Below are 12,307 nucleotides of genomic sequence, written 5' to 3'. Positions count from 1 at the left end.
TAGAGATGCCTTTGTATTTAAATTATTCCATATCAGTATGAACAAATAAAACTCAACTTCTGCTGCCTCTGGTAGTTTTCAGTTGTTCATGAAAATGTTTGTGCTAGTTACACTGAACCATTTATTTGTAATGGTGCCATTCTATAGACACTTGTACATTTAGTTTGAAATAGGCTGAGAACCACATGTTAACAGTTACTAACTCCAGTCTGCTCCCACCACTGGTAGTTGAAGCTAGTGGTATCCTACATCTTATGGAGAAATTTTCCTGTTTGATGCACTTTCTGTCAAAACGGCCTCCATCTGATTCGGAAACAGAAGCTGTGGTAAAGCTGAGGTGTGTACGCTGGAGACAGCCATTGCACATGCACAAATGACAGCACATGTGCAGATGACAGTTTCAGTAAATTTGATTTTGGCATGGGGAAACAGGTAATGTGCATCCTCACAGCAGGTAATGTGCATCTTCACAGCCTTCTAAGTCAGGGAACTTAGAAGGCTGTGAGAATGCACGTTACCTGATACATCATCCAGGGCTTTTCCCAAGCAGAGAATGTGTTTGCATGAAGCCAACCTCTCCTTCACCCTCTTCATGCCGCTTCTAGTTCTGGGAGACAAGGAGCGGGGATGTTATGTACTGAGTTGAATAGGATCCAAAATGCAGCAGTTTGATTGATCCTAGGACAATAGGATTCAGAATGCAGCAGTCTAATGGGTCCACAGGAGCCACCGAATCCAGCTCCAGGTGGAAGTGAATCCGCAACCTGATTGGCCTACAGGAGAATCCCGGAATTAGCCAATCACGTGGGGCCCATTGTGTAAATAATGTATATAGAGCAGACATTCTGGGGGAACTTCCATTTTTTTTCTTAAAAATATAAAGTGGTATAGAAATGAAAGGAACAACGACAGCATCAGCAACAGCAACAACTAGCCTAGCCCAGGTGGTGGGCAAGCAGGAAACAAAAATATGAAGGGCTGTGGATATGAAAGTGAGCTCATCCACTGACCCTTCGCAGAGGAAATCCGATAAGGCTTAAATGGTTGCAGAACTGCACCCTTTGACCACATGCACGTTTCCTACAGCTACCCCCCAAACTATTTATTGATCTGCTCTGGAATGATTTCATAGCATGTGAAAACTTGCTACTGAATTAGCATGGTGTAGCAATTGGACTTTGGGAGGCTCCTGGAGGCAGGGAGTGGCAGGGTGGGATGTGGGAATCTGCAGTAACAGCTGAGGCCATTAAATAGATCTATATCTCCGGAATTGCTGAAGCTGGTCCACATCTGCTTGGTTTTTCGCCAAAGGAGCAGCTCACTTGGGTAGTATATATAGAAAGATTGAGTGGGAGAGGGTGGGGGTGGGAGAAGCTAAGCACTTCTGGGTAGGCTTTTGCAACCCTTGAAGTACTAGAACGGGGAATGAACTCTTTGCATCACACAAAAATAAAGGCAAGTATGTCGCTTGATCTCTGCTGGCTGCAACACACAAGCCAGACACAAGTCATTCATCTGACTTCAGGAACACTTTTAGAAGACTCTTTGAGAACCAGCCTCAGAATTAGAACAGCATTTGGTGGCTTACCGTGCCTTTGCCATGTGGATTATGTTGTTTGCAAACTGTGAAATGCCAAGATGCCAAATCCTTTTGTTGCTGGAAAACACCCCCTTTTGTTGACCAGATGCCGCCAGCTATTTATTATTGTTGTTTCTCTGCAAGGGCTTTGCAAAGCACGAGCATGTGCTATATGGGATTAACCCTGCCGGCACACAGGCACCCACCACATGAGGCACTGCCAATTAAACTGTCAAATGTCAGGAGAAAGCAATAGGTCAGACTGATGGTAAAGCTTTTGTCTTTCTGTGATCGGCGTGAATCTCTGTTTTTAACTAGTCTTTGAGTAACAAAGAAATAAAAAAACACCACCACCTTGGGATACATTTGTAAAGATCCATACCTGTGCATTTGTTTCTCAGGGGTAAATAGGCAACCATCTCCTGTGATCTAAGATGCAGTCTGGTGGCATGTTGTACTATGCAGCACATTTAAAACACAGAATGATAGGCTCATACACTTGCCTTATTATTATCCTGGTGTCAACCTGGGGCTAAGAATGATTTAGGCTGCAATCCTAAACACACTTTCCTGGAAGTAAGTGTCATTGAACTCAATGGATATTGCTTCTCAGTAAGCCATAAATAGGATCACACCGTTAATAATTTGGTATAACTCTGTGCTGCTATACCATTCCCTAAGTTAGACATATAAAAATACTTTATAATCTTCCTTCATGTTTCTCACTGTGTTAGAGCAGGGGATGGAAAGAGCTCTTACTACAGTCATAAATGGTACACAAAGAAATGTGCTTTTGGCTTAGATCCAGAGATATGTGGGGAAACTTTTACACATGTAGCCAGGTTTTTTGTTTTTTTTCACTCTCTGCTGCATCATCAGAAGTCAAGGTTTTTAAAAGTTGCTTGAAAAATGGCTAGGAGAATTTGGGGGAGACAGAATTCTCAGTTTTGCGATATACATTTGTCCTTTTATCTTGTTGTGATCCAGTTTTAAGGCAATTTTACTGAATGTTGTTTCCATTTTTGCTATTCTATTTTTATTATAAACTGCCTTAGAGAGTTTTTTTTATTTTAAGTGGTTTTCATTTTAAAATACATAAAGATATGTTGTGTGTGTTTGAAGCTCTCTGCAGAAGATCAATGTCTTCTACAAAGTTGCAGGCTTTTCTTTTGCAGACCTAAAATCGATTCAAATTAGAAAATGCTGAAGATGCATTCACATATTCAAATACAACCAGGGAACAAAATTTTAAACCCCACAAAATAGTTTTATAGCTTCAACTCACAAAGAGAAAGCAGCAACAGCGTAGGGAATAGACTGAGCTGTGATCAAAGAAAACACTGGTCCAAATCACACATGTGCCATGAATTCCCTAGATGCCCTGAGGCATGTGACTGATTTTCAGCATCCCAGAAAGGAATAGCTGTATTGACCAATTGTTGACTTGTGAGCTAGAGTCAGGAACTGGCCTCCTTGAAAAGCTGACAGCACCCACCAGTGATGTTTGCCCTGGGCACCACTTAATATCCTACCTTCTCAGCATTATGAGCATGGGCGTAGCCAGGGGGGGCAGGGAGGGGCAGCTGCCCCCCTAAATCAATAAAAATACATAGCATAATGTAGGTTCTGTCTCCCCATAACAAAAGGCTTGTCCTCCCCCCACAAAAATCCTGGCTTCGCCCATGGTTATGAGTTCACCAAGCACATTTCACAAAGCAATGCATTGTGGGAAATTAAAATGATGGGTCTCACCTACTCACCTTTGCTCAGAGAGCTGCTGCCCACTGGCACTGCTGCCAGGTGCATTAGAGTACATTTTGCACAGTTCCCTCAGAAATTATTATTATTTGCATCCATCCATCCATGTGCACAGTGCTTTGCAGAGTACAAGAAGACCCAGGGAGCTTGCAGTCTAAATACTGTACATCCCTACACATCCACCATCGTCATCATTATTTATCATCAGTGCAGTGCCCCCCTCCCCCAGGAGTGAAACTTAGCTTTTGCCACCAAGAGCTCAGCTGAAATTAGAGCCCTTTAAGAATCACAGTTGTTTGGAGAGGCCACCCATGGGAATGTTTTTATTTTGTATGTTCATGTCAAATATCTTTTCATTCTATCTTTGTTACGTTTTCAGTATATAGATGGGTGATCTTTGTTTCAGCACTACTCTTTTACATGTGTAGTGATGGGGAAGAGGGTGTGTTAGCTGACAAAACAAGGTACAAGCCAATCCTCCATCAATAGTAAATATTGTTGTGAGTTCGGGAGGCAGGATTAGGCTGTACGTCTGAGTCCCTTCTAATTCCTGGATCCAGCAAGGATTCAGTTGTTGGAGTGGCCAGGCCATCTTCTTGGTAATGGCAACTAAGGAAGGGTCATTAAGGTAACAAAGGAAGTGGCTCCGTGCCAGACGTCAAATGGGTAGGCCTCTCTCCCTCAACCTGTTGATAGTCAGGAGGACAAAAGCACTAGCTGAGGGGTGTGTGTGTGTGTGTGTGTGTGAGAGAGAGAGAGAGAGAGAGAGAGAGAGAGAGAGATGGCTACCAGCAGGCAGAAGGAAGAAGGCCAAGAGGGAAAGCCAAGCTTAATTTCTTTTTTTTATTATTATAATTTATTAAATAGTAAATTTTATTAGTATTTTCCACACAACAACAAAAAACCACAAAAAATAACAATACACAAAAACAAGCATATAAAAAAAATCCAAATCTTACAAATTAATAATATAAACACTAAAAAGGAAAACAAACATTGACGTCCACCAATCCCACAGCACCTCCTTTGCCTCTCATTCTATCTTCCTGTTGCCAAGCTTAATTTCTGCTTGAATCCAAGGCTTAGGCTATGAGAGAAATTGAAGTCCTTCTCGGGGTGTTAATGCTGTGAGCCCCTCCAATGTGGACTCAGGTTGCATATCTGTATCCTCATTTGCGCGCTTTGGACTCCGCTTAAAAAATTGCGCGCCTCCTCCATTGGTCTCCGTCGAGCCCCCCCCCCCCCCCCGCTGGAGAAGCGCGCTCAACTTTCTTCCCAGTGAACTTGCCTGTTGCTCCAGCCGCAAAACAGCCGCCCACCCCCCGCCCCTCCCAGAAAAGAAAAGCGCGCCGGGGGTGGAGGCTGCTCCACGTTGCTGCTCCTCCCTCCCGCCTCCTGGCTCTGGCGGGCCGGCTCCTTTGTACGCCCGGCAGAGGCGGAGGGGCGCGCAGGGCAGCTCCATCCTGGCCCCTACCTCGACGCGACCATGAAACTTCAGGCGGCGGCGCCCGCGCCTTTTCTCCCGCTCCGGCCGCTGCTGCTGCTGCCGCTGCTCCTGCAGGCTGTGGCAGGACGAAGCTCCGCTTACGGCAACCGCTACGCCGGGTAAGTGTGCCGAGCGCAGCCCTCTCCAACCCAGTGCCTCTCCAGAGGCTGCTGCGCTCCAGCTCCCCTCATCCCTGACCATTGGGCGTGCTGGCTTGGGCTTATGGGAGCAACCAGGGCGCGGAAGTAGCGCCTCTCTTGCTCTCATCTTGCACTTTGCACGGGCTGATGGCAGCCACTGTTGGGGAATTGTGAGTCGTTATAATTGCGCTCTTGGATTTAGCGTCGGAGGACCTTGATTGTTCATATCTCACTTATTTAATTTCTTCAGTCAGGGGTGAGGGAACCGTGGCTTTCGAGATGTGGTTGGATTTTCAGCATGGCCAGTGCAATTCTAGGGATGTCTAAAAGTCTCATCCTCCTTGGCCGCTGGCCATGCTGGCTGGGGACTGAACTGAGTTCTGCCATGTACCGAGGATCCAAAGGTTCCTTGCAGAAAGCCCTTGAGTCTTCAGGAATATACACCTGAAAGTATGAATGCTAATAGGCATTCTACTTTGCTGACAAGGCTCGGTTTCCAGACCCTTTTAGCATCATAGTCACCCGCCTCTGCAGACCTTCCAGCTTGTCAGTATCCTTGAACTGTGGTGCCCAGAACTGGACACAGGACTCCCAAGTGGAGTCTGACCAAGGCAGAATAGAGCAAGATTATGACTTCCCTTGATCTGGTTGTTAGACTCCAGTTGATGCAGCCTAAATTGCATCAGCTTTTTTTTTTTTTTTTTTTGCTGCTGCATTATACTGTTGACTCTTGTTAAGCTTGTGGTCTGCTAAGACTCCTAGATCCTTTTCACATTAGATGATGTTGTGCAGGGCTTTTTACCCCCCAGCTGGAACCACCTCTCAGGTGGGTGCCATTGCCATTATAAGAGAACAAGAGAGATATCCATGGTGAGTTCTGGCACTTCTTTTTCTAGAAAAATGGCACTGCATACAATAATTTGAATTTACAAATTGCAGTGCATCGTGGCAAACCACCGCTCTCGGAATTGGCAGTGCAAGCTGACCTATGTCAGACAAGTAAGTCCTGTTGAGCTAAACAGAACTTACTCCCAGTTAAGTGTGTACAGTATATAAGGCTGAAGCCTAAGACTTGAAGCCTTAGACACACAGAAAAGTAGCCAGAACAGAAATGAAGATTCCTTTTGAAGTGAATTATTTTTCGTCTTCTAGCTCAATCCCCATAATTCCCACAAACTTGTGCACAGGGTTGCAACCTTAACGTTTACTCAGATGGAAGACCCATTGATATTAATGATGGACAACCTATGCTAATAAAGGTGGCCACTGATTAAACCAAAATGGATTGATCCAGATTGTTGTTATTAACATCTATAAGCCCCTCCACGGCATTGCTCTCTGTGTGACTCACAAGCATAACATGACAGACTACAATTAAATTTTGTTCTCTTTTTTTCTTGTACATGTTTTTGTTGCTAGCCGTCTTGAAACCTTGGTGAGAATGCAGGGTATACATTCTGAAAACAAACAAATAAAATAAAACATTTAAAGACCCATAAGTAAGTAACCAAATAGGTGTGAAATGACCCAAGAACTAGGCTGGCATGATACTGGCAAGAGGAAGATGCAGGTGAAAATACAATACGTTCCACCCCCTACCCACCTCCCCAAGATGGAATGGCAGATAATACTTAGAGCAGGACGGAGCAGAACTTCAAGTCCACCGCCAGGCCAGAGCAACAGAGTTCTCTTCATTCCAGTTGTGGAGATTGTCGTTTCACTAATGTAGTCAAATAATTCCTTGAAGCCCAGAACAGCTGCTGTGCAAATCCAACTTCCGCTTTTGAATTTTTCTGATGCCTTTTACCAGCACTAGCTCCAGCTTAGAAGGGATGGGGACCCTGTGGCCTTTTAGGTATTTTTTGGATTCTGCTATCACTAATGATTAGGGATGGAAGGAGTTTTAGTCCAGCCACATCCGGCGAGCCAAAGGTCCCCCACCTCTGCTATAGTGGAAGCTCCTACCAACAACTAGTTTTAGTACAAATGCAAAATCCTTTCCTCAGTAGCTGTAGCCTTAGCACTTCCATAGCTGGGAACTAGGGCAGATACCATGGCTCATGTTTATTATGTAGAAGAAAGACTAGGAGATGGGAAAGATTTCATCGGAGGCTCTGGAAAGATGCTACCCGTCAGGGTAGATAATACAGAGATCATCAGACACATTATAGAACACCTTCCCATGTCCCCAGCCAAAGCACAGCCAACTGAACTACAAATATGCTTCCTTAAGTGGTTCAATGTTATATTTTTGTGTTTAAGTGCCTTTAAAAATTACACAGTTGGCATTAACAATTATGCATCCTGTATCACATAGTTTGCAACCTGCTTTTTGCAAAATAGACAAGATAGAAAAATAATTTTCACAAGTGACCCTGGAATACAAGGGAAATGTCTCATATTGGAAAGATGCTTTAAACAAAGTTGAGCATTGACTTTCATTATTGCAGTAGGCTCTTCTGTTAAATGCCAAGAATTTACCCACTGTATTTTTCTGTCTATAAGATGCTTCCATGTATAAGACATCCCCTATTTTTGGGGACTCAGATTTAAGAAAATGGGGGAGATGTATCCGTGTATAAGACGCCCCCTAATTTCTGACATTTTTAGGGGGGGAACCTAGTCTTATGCATGGAAAAATACAGTACTCCTTCCCCACTTTAATTCTGTTTAGTGTGGACAAGCAGATAGTGCATGTTCTCAAAATAACTGGCTGTGGCTTCAGAAATTGCTTACCTTATAGAGCAATGCTAGTAAAACGATACCTTTTCCAGTGCACAATCTGTGTAGGATTCATTCAAAGTGGTGCTTTTTTAGGTGGTTCAGGATAAGCAGAAAGAAGTCAGAATGGCCTTGCCCTTTTCATTTTTATTAAAGTACTAAGGCTAGGCATGCGAATTCCACAGTTAAAACACAGCCATTCACTGAAGTTTAAAAAACATTCCATACGCTTTAGGAAAAGAAAGTACATGGAACGGGTAATACGATATAAAGGATTTCACCCCTAGGTCACTAGCAGTGACAGGGCACTTAACACATGGCAGCTGCTTTCTGGTCTGAGTCCAGTGCCTACTTGCAGGTATCTTCCTGGTGAAAAACAACCCCCCACAATTTTGACCCTTCCTGATGATGTCAAGACAGGCCAAAAACTTAACGAATGCTTAAAGAAGATTGCTTAGGTTTGTGATTAGTAGCACAAGAACAAAGTTCACTGGAGGAACGATAGGCAAGCTAGAACTTCAGCTATTGAGGGGATTTAAAAAATTGTAGAGAGCAGTTGTTGCCAGTACAATGAAATTAGTACCCTTTGTGAACAATAACAGCAGGTCCACATTATTTAAGTTGCCTTTAGGCTTCGATGAAGCCTTCAGGTTTAAAGTTTCCCACCACATCAAATCCCTTTTGTAACTACCATAGTTAGTTCTCTCTCTGTCTCTGTTTTCCTCAGTCATACTGTAAAAGTGCTTCAGGGCTCTTGAACAATGAATCCATGTTGCTGTTACTCTTCTGTTGTGGTAAATGCAAACCTCTGTCCTCAGAGAAGTATAAAATTTGGGAGTTGGAAGGGGCCTTTGAGGTAATTTAATCCCACCCCACCCCCGCTCAGTGCAGGATTATTGCATCCCTGACAGATGGCCATGCAATTTCTTGCTTCATCTGTTCTATACATTTAAAGCAGTATCATGCTACCTTAAACAGGCATGGCTTCCCCAAGTAATTCTGGGAACTGCAGGGTGCTGAGAGTTGTTAGGAGAACTTTATTCCCCTCACAGAGCTACAATTCCCAGAGTTCCCTGGGAAGAGGGATTAATTGTTAAACTACTCTGGAAATTGCAGAGGCGGAACCACAAAACTACTTAACAATAAAAGGAATACACAGTCTTAACCTAACTTCAGTGGGATTGCACTGGAGTAAGTTGGTTATGTAGCTTATAAATTACAATGTGCAATTTATTGTATTAAGCAAAGTAAAATCCGATGATTGACATGAGCTTCTTTTTATAAAGTTTGTGAATACTATAATGCAGGATAAAAATAGATTCTTGTCAAACATCCATACTATTAGGAATTATTCATAAAAGTGTTCTCAAGCAGACACTAAAGAGAGATCCATTTATCATTTATCTTTTAATTTTAAGTGATAGTTTTTACTTTAAACATTAAAGGTTTTAGATACTAGTTAAAACTGGGTAGGCAGTATACCCTTGTAAAAGCTTTGTTATTATACAGTGGTTATTGGAAGAGTCACCATTTTCCAGAAGAAGATTTGTTTGGCAGTAAATTCTTCATCAATCAAAGATCTCAACAAGAGTCATATGATTGCCTTACAACACATTCCTTATACAGTTAACTCAGAAAAGTTTCACTAACTTCAGTGAGACTTAGTCTTAAGTAAGTGTACATAGGATTTCAGCCTTGGACTATGTACAGAACTTGTGCGGGGGGTGGGACTTCCATTCTGTTTATATAAGAAGAATAAATTGAATTCTGAAGATGGCTGTAAATAAGATGAATTTTTCAAAATAAAAATTTGATGCATTTATTTATAAAACAATGTATGCACTACTGTTCCCATCTAAAAAAGAACTGATGGCCAACAAAGTATAAACAAGTACAAAAATAACCCAAAACAGCCAAGTCTAAAAGCGGAATCAAAAAAACAAAAACAGCAGAGAGAGCTAGAGCTCACAATATATAAATTTAATCAGTAGCGGGCAGCAGTGTTCACCTAACCTCCTGACAGCTGAATTGCTGCTGCTTACTGGGAGGGAAAGGTAGTGGTGAGATCAGTGTGGTGGAAACACATAGGCAGAAGCAGTCCAGTCGTCCTGATAGTGAATTTGCACCACACTGACCTCCTCATCCCCACGGCCCTTCCTCTCTGTTTGTTTGTTTGTGCAGAGTGGTTGCATCCCATTCTTCAGCCATAAAGCCTCCTCAGAAGTCAAATAGTAATTCTTATAAAACCACCTGGAACGGAGACAATTCAAGAGCAGCAGATGCCGTTGGACTTTGTTGGACTCCATCATTGTTGATGGAATGAGCACTGTTTCCTATCTTCCCTGCTTAGGGAAGCTTTTAATGTTTGACGCACTATTGTATTTTAATATTTTGTTGGAAGCCGCCCAGAGTGGCTGGGGAAACCCAGCCAGATGGGCGGGGTATAAATAATAAAATTATTGTTGTTATTGTTTACAAAATGCAAGTTCTTATTATCTCATTCATCCAAGCAGGTACAGTGCTCGGCTTGTCCTTATCTGCTTTGTTGCTTACACTTGGAAAAAAAGAAAAAAGTCTCTCCCTCTGGCCCCAACATCTGTAATCCTACTGTTGTAATCCATCATGATGTCAGAGCAGATCCTTCCTGAAATCCATACCTCAAAGGAACCAAAAGCCATGTAGGTTGAAAAATAGGTTTTCATTTTAACCCTAAACTGTAAGAGTTTTACCTTGGAAGTCAGTACTTTAAAATGAGTGTCAGATATGTTGTAAAAAAAGAGGTGTGGGCACTTGAAGTTGTGGGTGAATTCTGACTATTTTTAATTGGCAAACCGCTTTCATGTGCTACAGCCCATTTGCTCAGATGCATCAAGTATTAGCTCAAGTTTCACCCTTTCAGAACTGGGTCCAGAAATCCTTGGAAGACAAGACCATTAAATTGTTTTAAGTGTATCAAACCTCCCTTCCTCTGGGTCTGCACATTGCCACCTGCCCTCTCCTCCTCCTGCACGGTCACAAGGAGATTGGAAGTTTCAGCTTCCATTTTAAATGAACCACAGTTTTGTGTGTCTTTCATGGTTAGTGAAAATAAGCCAGCTTCACAAACTGTTGTTTGAAATTGGCCTGTTTCCTAACCATACTTAAGCTTAACATGACATGGCCTATTATGTTTAAGCAAAAGCAAAAGCCACAGTTTCCCAAACCCTTTGTAGCTGCACTAAAGAAAGAGGAGTATGAAAGCCCAATGCTTGCTGCAGTTCATTCTTGTCATGCTAAACTATGGTTTAGTGTATTATCCAAAATGGCTTTAGTACTGTTCATCAGACCCTCTCCTTTAGCAACTATTCATTTTTATCAACAGCTAAGGTTAGCTATTGGAGATCTAATTTTTAACTTGCTTGTTTCTCAGACATCCCCATAGTACCCTACCAGGCTTACTGCAGGAACTACAAGTATTCCTTGGGGTCTTGTTCACTCAACTCTGAACCTATAAATTGTTTTTGCGATCATTTTCAGCTATAAATTGGGTAATACAGTAATTCCCAGGTGATTGCAGGTTTTACTACCTTTCCTCCAGTTAAGACTTACAACAATAACAACCATCTAAAACATTTTACCAGTAAAATGGCACAATACATGATGGGATCTCTCAACATTTATGTCTTTATCCTTTAAAGCAGTTGCAGGGTGTTCTGGATTTGAGTGGAGCGATGACTTGGGGGGGGGGGGATGAACCCTTTCCCCGTGCCATTTTCCCGATCTAAAGACCACCTCCGAAGCTGGTTTTGAATTGTGGAGGGAAAAGTAGAGGGCTTTAATAATACACACAACCTCTAACTGCATTCCTACCAATGTTAATAAAACTAAACACCCCTTTAGTTTTAGAAAGAGTAGCTAAGCAGTATTACAAAAGGTAAGGGAAGCAGGCCCCTAACCCAAAGTTTATGGGGGGATAATTTTCCTCCCCTATGCCACTGCTCTTATCAGATGAGTGATCCCTAGAACTACTTAAAAGTAAAAAATGCATTGGGAAATATGTCATCCCTGGCTCCCAGAGTGAATCCTTTCAGAGTAACACCCTAAGCATTTAACACAATGTCTGGGGGTGGTGGTTATAAATCTAAAATACATCACATTGTTAAACTGTAGAACTTAGTACCATGCCCTCCAACTTTTATCCAATGAAAATAGGGACGTTCCATTCCATGATGATAATTTTACCCCACACATCTTATTGGGCACTCTGGGCAGTTTCCAACATATATAAAAACATAGTAAAACAATAAACATTTACAAAAACTTCCCTATAGTGGATTGCCTTCAGACAGGCTTGGGGGTTGGATAACCCCGTATCCTCCAACATTTCTCCAATAAAAATAGGGACATGCTGAGGAAAAGCGGGAGATTCTGGGATCAAATCAGAAACCAGGACAGCTTCTGTAAATCAGGGATGTCCCGTGGAAAACAGGGGCACTTGGAGGGTCTGCAGTACTACAAATGTTGTGGCAGCCTCCAAAATGTAGAACTTTCAGAGTAGATTAGACAGACTCATGGATGATAAGACCATGTGTACTCCCTCAATATTGGAGGTAGTTCTGAATCCTGGTTGATGGGGAACACAAC

At 42.5% G+C, this 12,307-nt stretch overlaps 1 protein-coding gene across 3 annotated transcripts in view; it reads left to right on the top strand.

The window, feature by feature from the left end:
* The first annotated feature begins 4,167 nt into the window (after positions 1-4,167).
* Positions 4,168-12,307, top strand: part of CPA6 (carboxypeptidase A6) — a 62,263-nt gene continuing 54,123 nt past the window's right edge. For 2 of the 3 annotated variants that reach the window (XM_081204862.1, XM_081204861.1), the window contains exon 1: positions 4,168-4,942. In XM_081204862.1, the coding sequence (XP_081060988.1) occupies positions 4,824-4,942 (119 nt within the window). In that variant the 5' untranslated portion in view covers positions 4,168-4,823. Of the gene's footprint in view, positions 4,943-10,321; positions 10,363-12,307 lie in introns of all 3 variants that reach the window. The other variant, XM_081204863.1, reaches the window with a different exon arrangement.

The sequence above is a fragment of the Podarcis bocagei genome (genome assembly GCF_964188305.1).
Source record: "Podarcis bocagei genome assembly, chromosome: 8".
NCBI lineage: Eukaryota > Metazoa > Chordata > Lepidosauria > Squamata > Lacertidae > Podarcis > Podarcis bocagei.
Note: the sequence above shows the minus strand (reverse complement) of the source record. Positions and strands in the feature narration are given on the sequence as shown.